Source organism: Ylistrum balloti, unplaced genomic scaffold, assembly GCF_031769215.1.
Source record: "Ylistrum balloti isolate Yb309-2 unplaced genomic scaffold, AGI_CSIRO_Ybal_v1 Utg370814, whole genome shotgun sequence".
Lineage (NCBI taxonomy): Eukaryota > Metazoa > Mollusca > Bivalvia > Pectinida > Pectinidae > Ylistrum > Ylistrum balloti.
In genome coordinates, this window is record NW_026782471.1 from 160009 (window position 1) to 185509 (window position 25501).

At 36.2% G+C, this 25501-nt stretch overlaps 1 protein-coding gene across 1 annotated transcript in view; it reads right to left on the minus strand.

The window, feature by feature from the left end:
- The window catches only part of LOC132558713 (receptor-type tyrosine-protein phosphatase N2-like), a 252916-nt gene that overhangs the window by 32147 nt on the left and 195268 nt on the right, over nucleotides 1-25501 (minus strand). Inside the window, exons 11-12 of the mRNA XM_060223309.1 lie at nucleotides 13017-13205; nucleotides 10263-10393 (exon numbers count right to left, since the gene is read on the minus strand). Of these exons, the coding sequence (XP_060079292.1) occupies nucleotides 10263-10393; nucleotides 13017-13205 (320 nt within the window). The remainder of the gene's footprint in view (nucleotides 1-10262; nucleotides 10394-13016; nucleotides 13206-25501) is intronic.

Consider the following 25501-nt stretch of genomic DNA (forward strand, 5'->3'; position numbering starts at 1 on the left):
TTTTCTTTTAACAATTAAATGATGTTGCTTTTACTATGAAAGTCAATAATTTGAGAAATAAGTAATAATGATTCTTCACAGCACTATCAATGTTTAAAATACATCAATGTTTCTTCTTTTCTTCTTTATTTCACAACAGTAACAAAGCTGGGTGTTTCCACACTACCAACCAAACCTGGGCACACATGTAATTCTATATGTAGCTGCACTGAAAAATCCAGCAAAGATGGGTAATACTTTTCATACACAATGCATGTTGTCAAAGTTTATAACATGCTTTTAATATCAGTAAGCCAGTCATTTTATTGGAATCTGCCCAAGGCCACCAATTTTTGATTCAGAACTAAGGGAGACCACCCATAACAAAAATGTTCATTTTTTTTAAAAATTTCTATTTGCTAGAAAGTAAACATTAACAATGTTGGCATAAAGATCTATAAATAGATATCTATCAATGATTTTTGTGTGAAAATGGATTTTATCTCAGAAAAAAATCAGATATATATTTATTTGTTAGAATAACATCATCTCTATAACAGTTTTCATCGGTAGACTGTCACCGCCACATTAACAGTTTTCATCGGTAGACTTTGTCACCGCCATCTTTCCTAACAAGTATAACACAAATCTACAAATGAAAATTTCCCAGTATACAGAATCTGATAGCGAGTACAGACCAGTAAGGATCTGGTTGGGATTGATCTGCGACACACGATCTACACCATCGTCATGAGTCATGCATGTCGCTGCATCAACGACATGCAGCATATAAGATGTCTTGCTATATTCAATCTTCAGCACATTATGGCCTAATTTGTCTCCTGAATATTCTGGAGGATCAACGATTACTGATATCACTGACATTCCTACAGTGGGTATTCTCGTACCATCACACAGCTGGGACAGGCTAAAATATTGTTATACAACCACACAGCAGGGACAGGCTAAAATATTGTTATACAATCACACAACAGGGACAGGCTAAAATATTGTTATACAACCACACAGCTGGGACAGGCTAAAATATTGTTATACAATCACACAGCTGGGACAGGTTAAAATATTGTTATACAATCACACAACAAGGACAGGCTAAAATATTGTTATACAATCACACAGCTGGGACAGGTTAGAATATTGTTATACAATCACACAACAGGGACAGGCTAAAATATTGTTATACAATCACACCACAGGGACAGGCTAAAATATTGTTATACAATCACACAGCTGGGACAGGTTAGAATATTGTTATACAATCACACAACAGGGACAGGCTAAAATATTGTTATACAATCACACAGCTGGGACAGGTTAAAATATTGTTATGCAATCACACAGCTGGGATAGGCTAAAATATTGTTATGCTATCACACAGCTGGGATAGGCTAAAATATTGTTATACCATCACACAGCTGGGACAGGCTAAAATAATATCATACCATCACAAAGCTGAGACAGGCTAAAATAATATCATACCATCACAAAGCTGAGATAGGCTAAAATAATATCATACCATCACAAAGCTGAGACAGGCTAAAATAATATCATACCATCACAAAGCTGAGACAGGCTAAAATAATATCATACCATCACAAAGCTGAGATAGGCTAAAATAATATCATACCATCACAAAGCTGAGACAGGCTAAAATAATATCATACCATCACAAAGCTGAGACAGGCTAAAATAATATCATACCATCACAAAGCTGAGACAGGCTAAAATAATATCATACCATCACAAAGCTGAGGCTAAAATAATATCATACCATCACAAATGAGACAGGCTAAAATAATATCATACCATCACAAAGCTGAGATAGGCTAAAATAATATCATACCATCACAAAGCTGAGACAGGCTAAAATAATATCATACCATCACAAAGCTGAGACAGGCTAAAATAATATCATACCATCACAAAGCTGAGATAGGCTAAAATAATATCATACCATCACAAAGCTGAGACAGGCTAAAATAATATCATACCATCACAAAGCTGAGACAGGCTAAAATAATATCATACCATCACAAAGCTGAGACAGGCTAAAATAATATCATACCATCACAAAGCTGAGACAGGCTAAAATAATATCATACCATCACAAAGCTGAGACAGGCTAAAATAATATCATAGCATCACACAGTTGGGACAGGCTAAATTTCTGAGACACATAGCCATGATTAAGTAGCTGACTGATGCAGATTCATTGAAGCAGTAAAATGCCATCTATATTCTCACAGTGTGACTGTTGCAACTTAAAGACAGGACCCTGTTGATCTGTTGACATTTACAGATCTCAATATATTTTTAACTGAATCTTATCTTGGACTTCAAAATATTTTACCAAATCTGAACATGAGTGACAGATTTTACTAAATATGATAGTTTTTTTACTACACAACAACGTAGTGTACGATGGCCGAGACCAGCTAATTGGAAGCTGTGCTGATTTATGGCGGGAAACTTTTCGTTACTTGAAACACCATTGACAAAGACGCCATTATCATAATGCCCCTGAGCAGTCAGCGCTGAAACCTGACACTACCACAGGATGATATATGGATCTTAATGCGAGGAAAATAATGTCAGTCTTCCTTTAATAGAAATCCCTCCAGGATCCTTCGAGTCTAATTCCCGGAATCGAGATGAATCCGTCATCTGATCATGGAGGAATAGATTACCTTTTATTCTGTGAAATAAAAATCAGATGAAATTCAGCTCTGACAGCAGATTTCAGAGACAAATTTAGTAATTCAAAGTAACTTAACTAATCTCACACTATCAGGAAACTCTACAGTCCAGACTTCACCTGTCTCACACTATCACAAAACTCTATGGTCCAGACTTCACCTGTCTCACACTATTACAACACTCTATGGTCCAGACTTCACCTGTCTCACACTACTACAACACTCTATGGTCCAGACTTCACCTGTCTCACACTACTACAACACTCTATGGTCCAGACTTCACCTGTCTCACACTACTACAACTCTCTATGGTCCAGACTTCACCTGTCTCACGCTACTACAACACTCTATGGTCCAGACTTCACCTGTCTCACACTACTACAACACTCTATGGTCCAGACTTCACCTGTCTCACACTATCACAAAACTCTACCGCTCAGACTTCACCTGTCTCACACTATTACAACACTCTATGGTCCAGACTTCACCTGTCTCACACTACTACAACACTCTATGGTCCAGACTTCACCTGTCTCACACTACTACAAAACTCTATGGTCCAGAGAGTATATGAAAATATTTTATTGTCCTTTCATCTCATACCATCACAAAACTGTTTACTCCAGACGACATACTGATATAATGCCACGTAATATTTAGTTGAGATAAATGAAATGAACATTCTACTGAAATAACAGAGTTATTTGTGTTTCTCTGTACAAGATTTGTTGATTTCTTACTATCTCTCTTCATACTTTGACACGATAAGAACTTTATATCAGTAAGAAATCGCTGCCTTTAATCGTTGTTCAACAATTGATAATAACAATATGGTTTCTCAGGTATTCACTTCTCTAACCAATGGAAAATAAATTATTCAAATTAATACATTTCTTTTCTTTTAATTTGAAAACAAAAAAGATCCTACAAATATGCATTTGTCTCCTGTGGTGTTGGCCAGACCGGGCTATCGATCTCCAGTACGAAGGCCTGCAATATGTGGTCGGTCCACTGTGGTATCAACAACAGTGTCACAACATTGCCTCTACATGCCAAACCACCACTAAAACATTAATCTTTTTATTTTTATCCGTTTCAAATTTCAAATCAGAATGAAAATAACTGTTCCTTTGGTTGATTTTAGAATGATTAAATTAATTGGCCCTACCAATACCACTTCTGGCATGGTCTGAGATAAATGGACCCATATATGTCTTTTTGGACATTTGGCCTAATAATTTCAGATTAGTTTTCAAGGCCAAGTGTCTCTAAAATACAATTATACATATGGCCTATTCTAGGTACAAGGTTTTTAATTGATTCTAGATGTATGTGGATATATGGCTCCTTTCAGGATATGTCACAAGATGGTTGTCTTCCACATACAGCAATGTACAGATAGATATATGGCTCCTTTCAGGATATGTCACAAGATGGTTGTCTTCCACATACAGCAATGTACAGATAGATATATGGCTCCTTTCAGGATATGTCACAAGATGGTTGTCTTCCACATACAGCAATGTACAGATAGATATATGGCTCCTTTCAGGATATGTCACAAGATGGTTGTCTTCCACATACAGCAATGTACAGATAGATATATGGCTCCTTTCAGGATATGTCACAAGATGGTTGTCTTCCACATACAGCAATGTACAGATAGATATATGGCTCCTTTCAGGATATGTCACAAGATGGTTGTCTTCCACATACAGCAATGTACAGATAGATATATGGCTCCTTTCAGGATATGTCACAAGATGGTTGTCTTCCACATACAGCAATGTACAGATAGATATATGGACCCTTTAAGGATAAGTGGCACATTTTAAGCCTGAAGTCTAAGACTGGTCCTTTGGGGTTACATATGGGTATGTGGCCTCTTTCAGTCTAAGTCTAATGTTGAATATCTTCTGAATACAATGGACACAGGTTTGTCTCACTCAGCATAGGTCAAGACATATTTACGTGGGTTGACCTCAGGACAAATTTGGACATTTGAGTCTAAGGTTAGTGTTTACACGACAGAAATGAACTGTTTACTGCTGCTAGTTTTACAGGTTTCAAAAAAAGTCAAATCCTCATCACTTTCAGTTTCAGCAGCAGATGTTTCTGACAGCTTCATCCTTCCCTCGGCATCACCATCTCTTAGAAATCTATTAGAAAACATGTGCCTCTGAGAAAACAATCAACATGAGGCAATTAAACACGAGCTGAAATCTTTGTGTTTCCTTGAGGGAAACACAGATATATAAAGAGTTAAAAGATTTCTGCTATAGTCCCTCCAGTTACTGCATGAGTAGAGATGAAACATCCTAATTGGATGTGTAAAGAATTCGTGGAAATAAATATGAAAACTTGGTGAAGGAATGCCCCCAGGAGGTTTGTGAGTCTGGTTGTGCTCAAATGAAAGAACCAGTCTGAACGCATTGTCTGATCTAGATCGCTTAGAAGCTTTGCACTGAGTAAAGCATATTGACATTGCTGTTATCAAGGCAGACGACAGCAAGCTCAGCCACATACGTGTACTTTTCTAAATTGATATGAAGAAAGTCATTTGCATCATAAAAATTAATTTTCGAGAACAGTGCAACCAATTGGATCAGCTTCACAGAAACTGTTTTCTCAAATGTCAATGACAAATCTTTGTCTATCAACTGAATATAAACTTTTTATGGTCTAATTTCAACTTAGAGTTTTGTATCTAGTTTTCCTATAGAATAATACTCAATGTCTGATAACTGTTTTTTTTATACCAGACCAATGGAATTAAGTTAAAAAAACTGGTGGTTTGTCAAGGACAACTCTGGAAATTGGTTTTGTCAAAACATTGGTAATATGTACCACAAATGTGTGAATTTGTTTTGTTCAATTAGCTTAAGTGATATACAAGAACATTTTGAGATCTATGATATTACACATTAGGTGATGATATGCTCTACATATTTTAGCAATAAAATTATCATAGCACATTGTGCATTTAAGATATGGCACTTACAAATAATTGTAATAACTACGCTTTTTCTATGTCGTTAATAGAAAAATAATTACAAAAACGCACAAATTAACCATGGCATTAATTTGTCCAAAATTGTTATTGGGATAAATTTTACCAAAATAAGGACATTGACATATGCACTGCCCAATAATTCTGTTGCAGGAGCTCATGTTGTAAGTTTGTAACATTCAAAGATGGCCCCAAAGCTCTCTGTGATGATCAGTAATGAAGTAGGGAAGCAGAAGAACAGCTGTATAATGGACTTTAGTAATGAGAACTTCATTCTGCCATCTGATGTCGTAGCTCCGTGTCCTGTGGATATCTGTGGTACTGTTATTGATGTCTTTTAATCTTAAACACTAATGTCTCTAATTCATCCCTTACAGTTAGGACAGTGTCTGAGACATCATTCATCAAACACAATGATGTTTGATCTTGTCGACTAAATCACAGTATCTATGTCCTCAAGCTTTTTAAGACACACAAACTTGGCCTCATGTAGAAGTTTGCATTCTGAATTTTGATATATATTTATACAGGCTTTTAAAACATCTTCTTCATGAGATTTTAACTGTTACCTGAAATCAAAACTACATAAACCAACATCCTAAAGTTATCATTTCTTTATTTTCAAATATTTCAAAAGAAAAAAATTGGACTTTTCTAAATAAATGAAAAATTTGAATTATCAAACAGAAAGTTGATATTGTGAGAGGGCAGGTTCTTTTTTTTTTTCATTTTTTCGTTGCTATTTTTGATTTTAAGGATTTAATAATAAAAAAACATGTACAAAATAAAACAAAAAAAAAGAAAAAAGAAAAAGGATATAGTATAAAACACTATAAAAAAACCACCATTCTCTGTTTCATTATTTGCATGATACAATACATTTTTCTTGCTTTATTCTGCAGAAGTTTCAAAAAATTAGCCAAGCATTAACAGATTTTCTATTGTATAGTTAAAAAAAATGTCTGCTGATATTAAGTTCTGACAGCAAATCAATAATCTCCATGTGTTGATTGGAGTATTTTTATTCACTTGATCAAGATATAATTCCACACAGATCGAGACCCTGATGTGTTTCCGTTACACACAGTATTAACTGAAGTTTGGTGACATTTCCATACCAAGAAGTTTCCTCTTTACCTAATCCATTAGTTGAATTTTTCACTGGTCTTGTTTCCTACCAGTTTACTGCTTTCTGCTATTTAGTTGTTTTAGTGGTGATCAACTGCCTTAAATGGGTATTTACAAGTTGTATCAGTAACTTTCATTATTTCTGATAATTTCCAGTACATACATTTTCAGATCAAATACAATGTTACAATGTCACACATCCAATACAATGTTACACTGTCACAGACCCAATACAATGTTACAATGTCACAGACCCAATACAATGTTAGTGTTACATACCCAATACAATGTTAGTGTCACAGACCCAATACAATGTTACACTGTCACAGACCCAATACAATGTTACAATGTCACAGACCCAATACAATGTTAGTGTTACATACCCAATACAATGTTAGTGTCACAGACCCAATACAATGTTACAATGTCACAGACCCAATACAATGTCACAGACCCAATACAATGTTAGTGTCAAAGATCCAATACAATGTTAGTGTCACAGACCCAATACAATGTTACAGTGTCACAGACCCAATACAATGTCACAGACCCAATACAATGTTACAATGTCACAGACCCAATACAATGCTAGTGGCACAGACCCAATACAATGTTAGTGTTACAGACCCAATACAATGTTACAATGTCACAGACCCAATACAATGTCACAGACCCAATACAATGTTAGTGGCACAGACCCAATACAATGTTAGTGTTACAGACCCAATACAATGTGAGTGTCAAAGATCCAATACAATGTTAGTGTCACAGACCCAATACAATGTTACAGTGTCACAGACCCAATACAATGTCACAGACCCAATACAATGTTACAATGTCACAGACCCAATACAATGCTAGTGGCACAGACCCAATACAATGTTAGTGTTACAGACCCAATACAATGTTAGTGTCACAGACCCATTACAATGTTAGTGTCACAGACCCAATACAATGTTACAGTGTCACAGACCGAATACAATGTCACAGACCCAATACAATGTTAATGTCACAAACCCAATACAATGTTACAATGTCACAGACCCAATACAATGTCACAGACCCAATACAATGTTACAATGTCACAGACCCAATACAACGTTAGTGGCACAGACCCAATACAATGTTAGTGTTACAGACCCAATACAATGTGAGTGTCACAGATCCAATACAATGTTAGTGTCACAGACCCAATACAATGTTACAGTGTCACAGATCCAATAAAATGTTAGTGTCACAGACCCAATACAATGTTACAATGTCACAGACCCAATACAATGTTAGTGTCACAGACCCAATACAATGTTACAATGTCACAGACCGAATATAATGTTAGTGTTACAGTCCCAATCCAATGTTAGTGTCACAGACCCAATACAATGCTAGTGTTACAGACCCAATACAATGTTAGTGTTACAGACCCAATACAATGTTAGTGTCACAGACCCAATACAATGTTACAGTGTTACAGACTCAATACAATGTTAGTGTCACAGACCCAATACAATGTTACAGTGTCACAGACCCTATACAATGTTACAATGTCACAGACCCAATACCATGTTAGTGTCACAGACCCAATACAATGTTACAGTGTCATAGACCCAATACAATGTTAGTGTCACAGACCCAATAGAATGTTAGTGTCACAGACCCAATACAATGTTACAATGTCACAGACTCAATACAATGTTACAGTGTCACAGACCCATTACAATGTTAGTGTCACAGACCCAATACAATGTTACAATGTCACAGACTCAAAACAATGTTACAGTGTCACAGACCCAATACAATGTTACAATGTCACAGACCCAATACAATGTCACAGACCCAATACAATGTTACAATGTCACAGACCCAATACAATGTTAGTGTTACAGACCCAATACAATGTTACAATGTCACAGACCCAATACAATGTTACAGTGTCACAGACCCAATACAATGTTACAATGTCACAGACCCAATACAATGTTACAATGTCACAGACCCAATACAATGTTAGTGTTACAGACCCAATACAATGTTACAATGTCATAGACCCAATACAATGTTACAATGTCACAATACAATGTTAGTGTCACAGACCCAATACAATGTTACAGTGTCACAGACCCAATACAATGTTACAATGTCACAGACCCAATACAATGTTACAATGTCACAGACCCAATACAATGTTAGTGTTACAGACCCAATACAATGTTACAATGTCATAGACCCAATACAATGTTACAATGTCACAATACAATGTTAGTGTCACAGACCCAATACAATGTTACAGTGTCACAGACCCAATACAATGTTAGTGTCACAGACCCAATAGAATGTTAGTGTCACAGACCCAATACAATGTTACAATGTCACAAACCCAATACAATGTTAGTGTTACAGACCCAATACAATGTTAGTATCACAGACCAAATAGAATGTTAGTGTCACAGACCAAATACAATGTTACAATGTCACAGACCCAATACAATGTTACAATGTCACAGACCCAATACAATGTTACAATGTCACAGACCCAATACAATGTTAGTGTCACAGACCCAATACAATGTTAGTATCACAGACCCAATACAATGTTACAATGTCACAGACCCAATACAATGTTAGTGTCACAGACCCAATACAATGTTACAATGTCACAGACCCAATACAATGTTAGTGTCACAGACCCAATACAATGTAACAGACCCTATACAATGTTAGTGTTACAGACCCAATACAATGTTAGTGTCACAGACCCAATACATTGTTACAGTGTCATAGACCCAATACAATGTAGTGTCACAGACCCAATAAAATGTTAGTGTCACAGACCCAATACAATGTTACAATGTCACAGACTCAATACAATGTTACAGTGTCACAGACCCTATACAATGTTAGTGTTACAGACCCAATACAATGTTAGTGTCACAGACCCAATACATTGTTACAGTGTCATAGACCCACTACAATGTTAGTGTCACAGACCCAATAAAATGTTAGTGCCACAGACCCAATACCATGTTACAATGTCACAGACCCAATACAATGTTAGTGTCACAGACCCACAAACTCTATTACTTAGTACTGATTATGTTACCAAACTGTGGAAAATATATCACCATTGAAAATAAATTCAATTCTAAAAAATATTTGTCTTTGTTGTTGATACATCAGTTTTTTGGATACAGCTATTCAACTGTAGTTTAAACATCTCAGTGGGAATGATTATAGATCAACATTTCAGGGTTGAGAGATGTATATTCCAAGGTTTCGAAAAAAAAGCTAAATAATGGTGTCAGACAAAAACAGATTTCATTTTCTATGTGTTTTATCTAATGACAAACAGTATCAGTGACAGACAAGGTTTAACAGCCATGACACAAACATGTGATATTCATGTTTGTTATATGGCATACAGAGGCCCTTACCATGACGATGTGCTGCTCCTACTTGAAGGACTCCTGACTTGGGATTCGGACACACTTCCGATACGTGAGGCAGCATGGAGAGGTTCTGGTTTCTCCGACGACTTGCCTTGCATCCGCTGGCGACACAGGTCCTGTGGGATATAAACGTGTGACAATGTATAGTTGAGACTGAGAGGCAGATAGTTACTGGAAAGTGCCAAAGAGAGAACGTATAACGATCCATATGTGTATGTACTACATATAACAGGACCATTCAGTCAGTTACTACATATGGTGAAGATCTCTATACGAAAAACATTACATATTATCATAAATGTTCAAAATATATCCTTGTCTATATCGTTTTCAGAATACATTAACATACATCCCAGAGATTCTGATAACCATTTTCATACATTAACTATATTGCTTTATGAGATATTTATAAAATAATTGAAATTTTTATAAATTGTTTATATTTATCATACAGATGCTTGGTATGAAAGTCTTATTTTTTTTTTTAATTTAAATATTCAAACAAATTTACTGTGTTTTTATATAGGTTTTTGGGAACTAATGGTATAGAGTTTCAACAAGCCAATACTACACATTCTCAAAGATCTCTTCATTACAGACTCAAAGTTAAATTAACAAAAAAAAAAAAAAAAAAAAACCAATTTGGCAGGTAAAATTAAGTGAGTTTAACACATCTTTGGCATCTTTCCAGCTAAAACATGTGGAACAGTGATTCTTTATATGGAATGGTGAGTAATTAAGTCAGGTTTCCAAGAGTCGGCCATGTTTTATGATGTGTTAGGGGATTGCATGTTAGCTGTCCATACAGAGAACAAATCTGCGAGATGTACACGATCAGTTTGATACCCTTCATCAGAGCAGCCAAGCATCCTTCCCCTGCGCTCTCCTGTCCCGGAGACATAGCCAACGACTCCGAGACGAGCTAAGGAATCGTACACACATGTGAAATTACAGACCATTTAATCATAGCCATGTTTGTCTCTGATCAATTTTCCTACGGAACAAGAACGAGTAATTGCATTTATTCAAAGTGAAACAAAACTCTTCATGAAATCTCAATTTCTAGGCGGATAATTTTTAAAACCTGTTTTTATAGGAATTCCGCGCACCACAGTCATGAGTTAGGGAGGTTTGTAACACGACTACAAGGCAACATTACATGTAACGGATGGGTACTTTACACACCAACGGAACAATTTTCTGTGTTACAATATCATTATTCTACCAGAGAACAAATCATGTGCAATCAAGCAAAGAAGTTTTAAGCATGGAACCATTTTACAAGAAAGCTTGATCGTCTGTTAGCTTCATATGTGTAAGACTTTTCATAAAATTTACCAAACTTGAGAGTTTTTCAGTTAAATTCTGTAATTAAAACACAAAATTCCAAAATTGAGAGTTTTCCACTAAATTATCAAATGAAGTGGAAACTATCTCTCTAACAGTGACTTTCTGATTAAAACCTAAACTATCGCTTGTTGTAGACAAAAGTCACCTACCATTAAGGTGACAGAAATCACATATTTTCAGAAGTCTTAAATTTTGTGGTTTTCCCCAAAACAATTTGCATATCAAGGGCATCACATTTAAGGGTTGAATATAAGTTTGATGAAAAGCATTGATACTAAATTTAAAAGTAATTTTTTTTAAACAATTACTGAATTTAATGCCTCATGTAGATAAAAAAACATAAGAACCCCCACCAAAATTGATGGTTTTACAGTATTTTAGTAATTCAAATGATCAAGCAGATTGATCAGGTAGTGAATATTATGGATTAAAATCAGACAGCAGATTAAGAATCTAACAGTCTGGGTCTTTTTGAGACAGAGGCTTCTTGTAGTAGATGGTGGCTACTTCCCTGAACAACATACAAGAGGCCGGTTGTATATGCCTCCTGCAGCCATAAGCTTAAAGTGTTTTTCCCAAGGAAACAACAATGACAGCACAGATTGATATGTTTTCTGGATTACTGAGGCCCACAAACTGCCATGGGATTGAGAGTCGAACCATTGTCACCACAGAACTAAAGGGTAAGTAGGGCCAATAATTAAAGTGTTATATTTCCTAATTAGAATATATCTGTATACTTGTAAAATTGCTCCAAAATCTTTGTATATATGTGTATTATTTCCCCTGATTAATATATACCTGTACACCAGTAAATCTACCTTGTAATCCTCTGAAACCTGTGTATTATCTCCCCTGATAGATATTTACTGGTACACTAGCAACTTACCTTGTAATTCTCTGACACCTGTGTATTATCTCCCCTGATTAATATTTACTGGTACACTGGCAACTTATCTTGTAATCCTCTGACACCTGTGTATTATCTCCCCTGATTGATATTTACTGGTACACTAGCAACTTACCTTGTAATCCTCTGACACCTGTGTATTATCTCCCCTGATTAATATTTACAGGTACACTAGCAACTTACCTTGTAATCCTCTGACACCTGTGTATTATCTCCCCTGATTAATATTTACTGGTACACTAGCAACTTACCTTGTAATCATTTGACACCTGTTGATGATCTCCCTTGATTCATCTAAAGCAGTATATAGGTCAATAGGTCAATATACCTTTTAATCATTGGACACCTCCTGGGACACCTGTTGGTTATATACCCTGATTAATCTGTACCAGTATATACGTAAACTTATCCCATAATCATAACCATCCATGTTGATTGTGTCCCCTGATCATCTTCTACTTATATAAAGATAAACTTACCTGATAGTCTTTGGATGCCTCTGTGTTGTCCCCATTGGCGGACAGTTGAGCAAGTTTTTCCTTGGACTTGCTATAGCGACGGATAAGGTAAATGACAACAACAGCCAGTAATATTCCAGCAATACATCCACAAAGGACAAAGGTCAGCACGAAGTACCGGTCATCTGGCGGCTTGACCTCAACTTGGTTCTGTAATATACAAGAAAACTGAATTGTTACTACAAAATAAAATTTATTTTGAAAAATGATATCTTATGGGAAAGATACAAGTCAAAATGAAATACTGAAAAACGAAACGTTTTTAATTAAAAATGAGTCCTTGAAAATCATTCACTACTTGATATAATTAAAGTCTTAATTACCAAAGCTGAATAAACATTTTTAGATTTTTTTGTTTGTTTTTAAAAATCTGAAAAGTGATGCGGAGGATTTTTATTTAATTTTCTATTCATATTCTTTCTATGAAGTGCTATTCTATAGCATAATTTGACACTTGCATCGTTTTACTAATCCCCAACCATCATGTCAATAATTTATATGAAAAACATCATCAAGAATTCAACATCCTGGCAGAATTGAAAAAACGAGATATAATTATCTCACAATAAAGTATAATGAGCATGTAAAACCACGAGATTTGGTGCGTTATGTTACTGTATCTCCATGATCTTGTGAATATTATCATTCTGTAGTGTGCTAACTGTTACCAGTGAAAGCCATAACTTTCTCATGTTCAAAAAAAACTTTTATCAGGCCTCCAGGAGATCTGATTCAAGTTGGCTCCATTGTGTTAAAATTATTGAGAAAAATATGGACTCAGCAATTCAAATTGATTCTCTAGAGAGCAATGGACCAGTTAGGGGCCAAATAAAGGAAGAAAATACTACAGCCTATTGTAATTCATTGTGAGACTTCACCAAGGAATCATCACTGTAGTGTTGCAGATATTGGCAATACTGACAGCTTCTTTACCTGGAAACAAAGCCAGCGTGTAATCATTGATCCTAGATTTTTGGGTGACATGTACATGTATATAACTATTTTTTCATTTTGAAAACAAGCAGTTGGATTTGGTTCGAAGCCATGTGCATCGTCAATGAAAGTAAAAGAAGACAATCACATCATCAGACCATTTTTTCTCTCACATTTGAAATAATCCCTTGACCCCACAAATTTCCCAAGTCTGAGTGCCTACAAGTGAGTTTTCCTTTATTCTGAACCTAATTCCCTTTTAAATTATTAGATATATTTCAGCAATTAAACAATAACAGCTTTCCACTAGACATCAAATTTATACTGCATCATTACCTAGGAGAAGTGGGTGTGGGGAGTGGTGAAATGAGAGGGGTGTGTGTGAAATAAGAGGGGTGTGTGGGGGGTGGTGAAGTGAGAGGGGGTGGGGGTTAATATAATCCTATCTCTGACTCAAATTTATGGGGTTGGTTTATTACATAACTTCATACCTAATAGTATTTGTAGGTAACATTACAGAACATTAAAATGGTTTATCACCAAGCACTATGTTGGACTCGTTGTTGACCCGTCACACTTTTCCATATTTCATTCTGCACAGAAACCTTATATTACCTTCATTTTCATATTTGATAAAAATCCCTTTTCTCCTTCAAAATTATTACAAACTTCCTTTTCAGAAAGTTGCCTTCAATAATGATGTTGAGTACTGTTCTCTGTACTATATTATATTATCCTGTTCTGACCGTTACTGTACCAATCTCAGATATCACAGCCTCCAAAGGTTAAATATATACTGAGCACATCATGTGAAAGATTATAGATGAAAGTAATCACCAACCTCATCAGGCATGATTTAGAGTCCGCGTCATAAAATAGAACCATTTTGTATCGACCATATCCATCAAAATACAATTTCAGTTCATCTTGTATGAAACAGCGTGAACATCATCATGTGTTTATGAGTTCTTCTTGTCCAATCATCTGCCATACTGCAGCACTCACATATTTACAATGTAACACTTTCAGTCCCCTTTATCTGTCGGATCAAACTCCCATCATACTGCAACTCCGAGGCCCACAATACCACGGCGGCCATTGATTGCTCTGTGTAAATATTATGTACTTTCAGCAAAAGCCTTTCATTCATTATCAACCAGGAAATGGGTTTTTTTTTATTGAAAGCTGAAATCAGTACTTAACTGGAAAATGAGAAATGGTTCTTTTCTACTGAAATTATCATTACAGGTCATTTGGAATTAAGCTCGAATCGAGATAGTTATTGTTTGATATAAACACTTGCTAAAGGATGTGACCCATACAAACATTTCTGTGACAGAGATCAGATGGATGTACATGTGACCGTGTGACATCACATTTTGTAATTACAACTCTTAATGAGGTGGAACGTGAACTTTCATCTCTTAGTTGCACAGGATTACCTCCCCCTGAAACTGTGTACCTGCACCAATCAATTTGTGTTTAAGTACCATCAGTTTTCTTTTGTTAGAGATGTCAATCAGATTTATGTGTATAATGCTAGGTGATTATGTTCTTGTTGTTATCAACAATGTAAAATAGTTGTTATTCTATCAAAATGAATACGTGATCATAATGCAGTTGATTAAATTCCTCACATTTCTGTGCATCAATTATCCTGTAAAATATTAATGCATTCCACAAAAGAAGCAGATTTTTCTTCATTTATAAATGCAGTCATGACTTTTTCAGAAATAAAGTTGATTCAGAAAATAATTTAATATTTTTAGGTTCTAATGATCAACATGACTCAAGAGTTTTACCACAAAAACAATCTGACCAGGCATTTTTAACAAACACATTAAGATACCTAACAGAAAGACTGAAAGTCATTCAATGATCAGATCTTAACCAAGATAACAATTTAGCATTGTTTTCCACACATATACACACACATGTGTACACACAGGTGCATATATTTATAGACTGACACTTCGCCCTGATATAGAATCCTGCCAAGTGTAACTGTATCTAATCGAATATCACCACGTATCCTGGGACCAATGATAATCCAGGCGGGCAGAGAATGATTAGATTATACCACATGTTGGCAGGATGGTTCCTCACACCACTGGTACCAATAGGTCACATGATATCATTTCTGCAGTTTAAATGAGAAAATTGAACTAGCAATGAACAAATGTGTCTAAAGAAAGTATAAGCTGACCAGAGAAAAGATCAGAATAAAGATCATGTATGACCTAATGACTGTGGACAGCCTGTAATGACTGAGAAAGAGGGACTGTGGACGGCCTGTAATGTCTGAGGTACTGTTGACAGCCTGCAATGTCTGAGAAAGAGGGACTGTGGACAGCCTGTAATGACTGAGGTACACAGACTGTGGATGGCCTGTAATGTCTGAGGTACTGTTGACAGCTTGTAATGAGTGAGGTACTGTTGACAGCCTGTAATGTCTGAGGTACTGTTGACAGCCTGTAATGTCTGAGGTACTGTTGACAGCCTGTAATGACTGAGGTACTGTTGACAGCTTGTAATGACTGAGGTACATAGACTATGGATGGCCTCTAATGTCTGAGGCACTGTTGACAGCTTGTAATGACCTGTAATGACTGAGGTACTGTTGACTGTAATGGTACTGTTGACAGCCTGTAATGACTGAGGTACTGTTGACAGCTTGTAATGTCTGAGGTACTGTTGACAGCCTGTAATGACTGAGGTACACAGACTGTTGATGGCCTGTAATGTCTGAGGTACTGTTGACAGCCTGTAATGACTGAGGTACACAGACTATGGATGGCCTGTAATGTCTGAGGCACTGTTGACAGCTTGTAATGACTGAGGTACTGTTGACAGCCTGTAATGACTGAGGTACACAGATTGTTGATGGCCTGTAATGTCTGAGGTACTGTTGACAGCCTGTAATGACTGAGGTACACAGACTGTTGACAGCCTGTAATGACTGAGGTACACAGACTGTTGACAGCCTGTAATGACTGAGGTACTGTTAACAGCCTGTAATGACTGAGGTACACAGACTGTGGATGACCTGTAATGTCTGAGGCACTATTGACAGCCTGTAATGACTGAGGTACTGTTAACAGCCTGTAATGTCTGAGGTACTGTTGACAGCCTGTGATGACAGAGGTACTGTTGACAGCCTGTAATGACTGAGGTACTGTTGACAGCCTGTAATGAGTGAGGTACTGTTGACAGCCTGTAATGACAGAGGTACTGTTGACAGCCTGTAATGACTGAGGTACTGTTGACAGCCTGTGATGACTGAGCTACTGTTGACAGCCTGTGATGACTGAGGTACTGTTGACAGCCTGTAATGACAGAGGTACTGTTGACAGCCTGTGATGACTGAGGTACTGTTGACAGCCTGTGATGACTGAGGTACTGTTGACAGCCTGTGATGACTGAGGTACTGTTGACAGCCTGTAATGACTGAGGTACTGTTGACAGCCTGTAATGACTGAGGTACTGTTGACAGCCTGTGATGACTGAGGTACTGTTGACAGCCTGTGATGACTGAGGTACTGTTGACAGCCTGTAATGACTGAGGTACTGTTGACAGCCTGTGATGACTGAGCTACTGTTGACAGCCTGTAATGACTGAGGTACTGTTGACAGCCTGTAATGACAGAGGTACTGTTGACAGCCTGTAATGACTGAGGTACTGTTGACAGCCTGTGATGACTGAGGTACTGTTGACAGCCTGTGATGACTGAGCTACTGTTGACAGCCTGTGATGACTGAGGTACTGTTGACAGCCTGTGATGACTGAGCTACTGTTGACAGCCTGTGATGACTGAGGTACTGTTGACAGCCTGTGATGACTGAGGTACTGTTGACAGCCTGTAATGACTGAGGTACTGTTGACAGCCTGTAATGACTGAGGTACTGTTGACAGCCTGTATTGACTGAGGTACTGTTGACAGCCTGTAATGACTGAGGTACTGCCTACTGCCTGGTAAGTGCTGTGTAACAAGGAGACCACACTGACAACAAAGAAATAATGTGTCCACAGAAGAAGCTGTGTAATCAATATAGTTATTCAATGCCTTTTATTTTGTTAATGACTGTCACACTGTCGCTTGCTGATGACCGTTGGTCAGGAAACTGGGGCCACGTCCTAATTATCATTATATGGACATGACAGGACAAATCACGCCGTCTTGATTCAGGCTGTGCCAAGTTTAGTTTTTGTGGAGTGTTCTAGTAAAGGCTTGACTTTGTTATATTTTGTTTATGAGACCCAAGTTATGATTCTGAATGTCTTCACAGATTAAACCCACACAAAGTTGTACAATATTGAAGACAAGCTGATGGTGTTAACATAAATGCATATCACTAATAGTAAATTATTCATTCTTTATTATCTAACCCTTTTTTCATTTTTGAGGGCCTGAAAAATCTGATGTCATTACAAGTCATTGTTTCCAATACCTCACCAAAGATTTCCTATAATAAAATATTCTTAATTCTACTATGTATTGTTTTATTTCTATTCTTTCTCAACAAGTCTGATGTTTTCATTTTCTTTAATACATAACAATATATTACTTGTTTATTGGTTAAGACAGGCACAGTATTGAACAGTGACTTCCAACACATTGCTTGTTTGGTGGGGCCTTACTGTCTATTGTTCCCGTCCACGACTGGATGTCAATCTATTCTAGCCATACGATGTCCCCCTAACAGCTATGCCTTTCAACTTCCCTAATTCTACAATAGCTAATTACTTTCCCAACTTCCACTTAAACCTCCCTCTTTCATCAACTCTACATTTTACTCACCCGATTTAGATGTTCCTTAAGATCTAAGACCCACAGCGGTGTTTGAATACTAAGCTTGGGAAAGGACATGTTTAATATTCTCAGGATGCAAAGCAAACCCTTGGGCTACTGTCATTTGCAATTTAGAGGAGCTTTGAGGAGCGCTCAGATAGAGAAAAGTCCATTAAGAAAGACGAGGTGGCTGGCATATGAGGACGGGTGTTCTGTACAGGGAGCTTCGGACTAATCCCACAGTGGATTTAATCAGATTGATGCAATGTGCAAAAGCTTCGATGTAGAAAAATGGGTACAAAAAACAAATTACGAGGGGAAAAAAAAACATTTTTTTTGTGTTTTTTTCAGGTTGCGTTTACCCCTGAAGAAGTCATTTACTGAGAAGGGTTTAAAAGTTTTTCTTGGAACAGGATTTATCTGGGTTTTAAGTTGTAAATTCAATTTGTGATCTAATTTCAATAGTTTTTTGGTAATATTGATGTGTTGGTGGATGAAGGCGTTTGAGGTAGCTGCCTTAGTATAGACCTGTTCTATATCAACGTTACAGACCTAAATAGGGAATTCCCCCAATGAATATGTAACATTTCAAACAAACGGTAAATAGAACATTCTATTTGTCAGATTAATACTCAAGTTATCAAGTTTGATGTCAGTAAGGGGGCTCTATTCTTTGTGATACACAAAATTGTGATTACAAATACATAACATGAAACCTTACATATTAGCACCTAAAACACAGCCCCAGTAGTTACAGATACTGTATTAAAAACAATCTTTCTGTCACAGTGGTATTTAATATTGTGCCTATATAATACACAGTATACAATATTCCAAAAGAATTTTTTTTTCTCTCAGACAAAGCTTTTTTCAAATTAAAAAATTCAATTAATCTGTAACAAAAGCTATACATCCATGGTTTGTTTTCACCCTAATGGAGCAAAAAAGTAAAATGTCTCCTAGTATACTGAGTATATATTATCAAACTTTAGATTTATTTTCTCATATTTAAAAAAATAAATCAAGACATTATTATAACTGTGTGGACGGTTTTCAAATATCAGACAATGTTATGCCCGGTAATAATCCCATCATTACATATTTTTTCACAATGTCCTATTTAATGTCCTTATTGCTATTCACTCTGCAAAAAGCACAAGACATACTGACTTATTCTGAATCAAAGTCAGAAAGTGAGCTTATTGGAACAGCAACCAAACCCCAACTTAAATATCTGAACGTTATAAGATCAACAAAGGTCATCTGTTTACTTAAAAAGGACCATATATATTTGCTAAACTAGGCTTGAGATACTGTACAGTCATTAATTATATCGGGGTTTACTTAAGTAGATTTTGTGTGTACTTTTGATCAATGAGTCTATATGTCCACTGACTGTGAAAATTCGTTTTATAGTAAATTTATCTAGTCCTATTCATCCATGAAATACTGATTTTTATTAATAACCATGAATATTTGGCCCCGAAAAATACGGCTTTACAGTATGATTGTTGTAATATTAGAAACTGTGACCAACCGGCACAGTGTATAGTTGTTCCTTGCCAAAAGCGTAACAGGTTGTGCTAAGCACTGGAGATCACTTTGCAGAAGCAGAATAAAGCCTTAATTTTGAAAACCTGGCACCATCGGCTTATACATTTGTTTGTCAGATAACCAGTTGTTAGCAAAAATTTCAAATGTTCAACTAAAGACTTAACAAAATTTGGAATATTACACTGACAGTAACTGTTGTAGATATGCTGAAATACTGGTAAGATTGAGATTTTTTGAGTATCAATTCTGCATTCAGAGTCCTTCTTTTTTAGGCAGCAACAATAATAAAATATTTTCCCTAGCTCTGAGCCAGTGATGTTGGTACAACATGTGCTGAACTGGACTGTGTACTTGGTCAGATCTTTCAACCTGTCTTGACCAGAGTGACAACGTCTACTGACATTTCACTGAAAGGTCAGAAACAGTCGGATTCTGGAAATCTGGTTAGTGATAAGTGAGTCATCTGGTATGAAGTCTTTATTCCTGATTGCACACACAGAAACAAGTCACTACAATATACAATGTCATTACACGGTTATCTTACTGACAAACATCTCACGTACCTATACTGAGTTTGAGTCAGAGTCTACATGTTTTGTCCACCTGGTATTTAAACAGCTAGTAGGCCTTTACCAAGCATGCTTTTATTGCTGGATATGATATCAAAATTTATAATGAAGATCTTGTACTTATAAATAGCGCTTAAACTGGAGTGAAAATTTCCCTTAATGTTTGTGAAGATTATAATTAAGTGTAAAGTGCCAATTCCTTCCATGAGCTGGTAGACAACAATTTAAGCTGGTGCCTTAGATACTATATGACAAATGGACCTCCAGTCAGAACTAAAATCATTTCAAACATCCAGAGATAAAGATGTATCTATAGGACTGACATATATCACCACTACCCAAACATTGCCCATTAACGAGGCCATAATAAAAACGGTCAGTATAAAAAAGCAGTCACAGATTAGCTAAAGTTATGGTGACAGGGTTGAGAGGTCTCCAGTGAATTCAGTCTCAACCAAACCTCTCAACTGGTCATCATTGGAAACTGAACTCCTGGACAATTCTAGTATATGGGGTGATGGTCGAAGTAAAATACATTAATCTTTTTAACACCTAGACAGATATCCATGGAAATGCTACTGACATGACAGCCTGTGTGGCCTACAGCGGCCTACAGCCTGGAGCATATCACTGCAAAATCTGTGTGACTGCTGTACAACCCAGGTCTTCTGTTACTCTATTTATCCTTAATACTGAAAAAAATCAATCATTTTTAAATTTTTTTTATTTTTGTTCAATCCATGAGTACTCTTTAATCAACAAATTTGTAATTGTCCATGAACTATCAAATCATAATAGGCTGATGTACTGAGCTATGTTTATCCACCAAAACAGTTGTTTTTTGAAAAACCACAAAAATTAAATACCACAAAAATATCCAAGGGGCCAGAACATTAAGTTTGACTCCAATTTTAGGGTGGAGTTATCACAGAACAATGACACAGTGTTTGTTTGAATTTATGTTGAACAGTACTGAGACAGAGTGGGTTTATTACAAGACCTGGGCTTAATGCCAGATAATTATATCAAAGTTTTTTTGTAAGTCAAGATCTTTCATTTTGTATCAAAATTGGTCTAATTTGTTTCTCTTGTGAGATCCTTCATCATGACACCATATTGTTTTCAACTTAATGAAGAAACTTCTCCAGGACTTTTCACCAGAAACAAAGAACAGTTTAACTTTAGATAAACATTCCTTTTAATCCCCTTTCACAACGTTGAACTGACTTCCCCGGCATGTAAGCGTATGAAGTGACGGCCATGTTGAACCGAGAGTCAGGAATTTTCACATCTTTCTGTTGTGGTTTACTTTGTCTCCAGTAAAATCAATACACGACATTTTCTCTGCAGCTCCATCACTTTTAAAAAAATTTCAATTCCACATTGTAGTAGGTTTGACCATCAATACATTTTCTGTTAATTTTTTTTATATTCAGGTTTTAAGCAGAACATTAGTAATTTATAGGTGTAATTATGTATAAAAATGTCAATTTCAATAATGTATGCTAAAAAGTTAACAATCGACTTTAGATTTGCTTCTGGGAATTCCCTCTGGTGACATGTCAGACAACACTAGGCCAGGATTTAAGCTCCTGAAGATAAAGCAATACTTCTTGGAGAAAATTGAGAAACATGATGACAGCTTATAAAGAATTTAAAAAAACAAAATTAAGCAGTCTTCCTTGAAATTTATCAAAAATCTAATAAAAATTTGTTGCTTTCCGTTATGTGACCCTTCTGCTTTGTAAAGTAAGTTCTACCAAAAAACCAGCAGGGAATTGCTTTCATTTTATATTTTCATCAAAATAAGAAAAATTGCATTTGTATTGGTGTCAGATAAAAAAATTGCTGATTTATCTTTTGACAGAGTAATACTCAGATCAACTTTCTTCACCCTGATAAGATTTCCTGGAATAAATCCCTAGATTCTCCTACAGATTATAACTCTTCAATTCAACATTGTCAATTCATCCCCGTATCTTCCATGGGAAACCTTAAAACTGCATGTCACATCTAAAGATTACCAGACAGGAATCTAGATTTTCTTTAATAAATTACATTTTACTTGAAATATGTCCAGGATGAGAAATTCAGCAGCTAACACACAAGTCTTACACTCGTTCTGTGGAGTGCAACTGCCCTTTCAGTGTTTCTTTTGGTCCTGTGTTACAGCCAAAAACAGGCCATTTCCCTTAGCCCCCAAAATATGTAATTTTCACAAAATTAAGACAAATTGTGAAATCCTGATTTTGAAGAAAATGTTACTAATCTTTTCCCCCAATTTGTATACAAGCATTGGCTATATAAAATTCAGGAAGAAAAAGCACGGACTTCTCCTTATCATTAAAGTTTTCAGTTTAAGTAAAAAAAAACCCATCACAAACAAGTCTTGAAGCAGTAAAACTATCTTCACATAATTCCTTGTCTTTCTATAAATTGTCTTAGATGTTGTAAAGCTGTCTTATGTTAAACAGCATCCATGTGAATAAGTTGAGAACCTGTAAAATGCCCTTTCAGTACAGTTTTAATACAGCAATTCCAAACTTGCTTTACCTTTGTCATCTTATCAGCTCTTTTATAATAGTTCTTTCTATTGGATTTTATTCAAAACCCATGAGAAGGAAAAAAGAAATGCACTAACTTTAATGCCTTCTAGCAAATTATAATCTCTCTTCTCAAGAAGACAAACCCTCGCTCAAAATTTCCTGCGACATGCCTGTAGACAGACTGTTAATGGTAGCTAGGATGTGTGGAAGAAATCCTATTTTTTGTAATCAGAAGTACGCCAGCCCCGCCATTTTCTGTTACCACTGCTACTAAGAGGTACAAATTCCTTTTAATACTTGGCAGCCATCATCACAATGTAATCGGATTCTTGTGACATGTAAATATTGGCACAGCCTGGCCTTAATGTGGCAGATTCTGACTGTTTCCAACGAAATCCGGACAGTAATAGCCCTCTAATTATATCAAAAACAACTCTCCAGCACCGAAACCTACCAATATACTAGGGTATTATGGGTAACACAGTCATGTGACATCACACAAGGGCTGAACGAGGGATCAGGTTTAACACCGTATAATTATAATCGATCAAATCAGCTTCATCCGAATGTTTGAAAAGAGTGGATGAAATCTCTAGCCAGGAGGAGAGTGTTGGTCACCCGAGAGGAATCTTGTTTGTGTCTAGAGAATTCCATTGGATTATAAAGTAAATCAGCTTTTCTGTGTCTACATGTTACCCTGACCCAATCAATACAACAATTTGATGGGCAGTTAATTTAACTGTCACAACTACTGAACCTTAACTGTCTGCCAAGCTGCTCCCATTGGGCAGCTCGTAAGGTCACATGATCACACAGGTGTTCACAAAGCATTCAGCTCGGAACATGATGTGCTAAGTCCATATTTGTAGAATTCCCAGTTGATCCTTACCAGGTGGAGATTACAAGCATTCTCGATTTGGCAGTGACACTTTCCTGAGATTTGCTTTCTTTTTTTCAGTCAAACTTATTATGATCAGACGACCAGTATACATTGATACATCTCTCACCATCCACAGCCCTTTGAAAATAATCTTACATCTTTATCTTCCAATAAGCTCAGGGGGCCAAAGAATGCTTTTGACTGAAAGTGATGCGGTTGGCTTAACTATTACAGGACATGACATAATATTGCTTGATAGTTCTATTGAATAGTTATAAGTACTGGTGGGATACCAGACAGGCTTGTTCACAGATAAATTACAGAATGTTAAAGATTTCAACAATATGTCGAAATTCTTGATCTTCAAATTGGTTTTACTTCTTCCTTCTAATGAATTTGGAGTTATTTGGAAAGCTAATATGAATAAAAAAAAAATATATATCTTCATATGTAAACACATCAAAGATGGGAGTTGCCAGACAACAAAGTGATCTTAATTGTAACTGGACCAAGGAATATCGATTTAATGTTTGGCCAAAATAAAATTGCAGACAGACGTACTTGGAATATTACCTGGTACACAGACATCTACAAATTGTAATAACAAAGTATCAATAATCAAAATAAAAAAAAAATTCATATTTTTGCAAAATCAATATTTCAAAGTTATTTCTATTTCCATAGAAACCGAACAAATAATCCCTAAACCCTTGATATCTTCTATGATGAGATTCCCCAGCTTTTAATAATACAGTATCATCTTTAAAGACTGAAGATATTAGACTAGCGAAAACTGCAGCTGTCAGCACAAACAGTCCAATACAAGTTTTATATAGTGTCATGATTATATACAGTAAACATTACTCCTGTTTATTGTTATTGTATAACCACGCAGAAAGACAGAAGACAGTTGTTACCATGACAAGGTCTTTATAGACACTTGTTACCATGACATTGTTTATTAAGACAGTTGTTACCATGACATTGTTTATTAAGACAGTTGTTACCCTGACAATGTTTATCAAGACAGTTGTTACCATGACATTGTTTATTAAGACAGTTGTTACCATGACATTGTTTATCAAGACAGTTGTTACCCTGACAATGTTTATCAAGACAGTTGTTACCATGACATTGTTTATTAAGACAATTGTTACCATGACAATGTTTATTA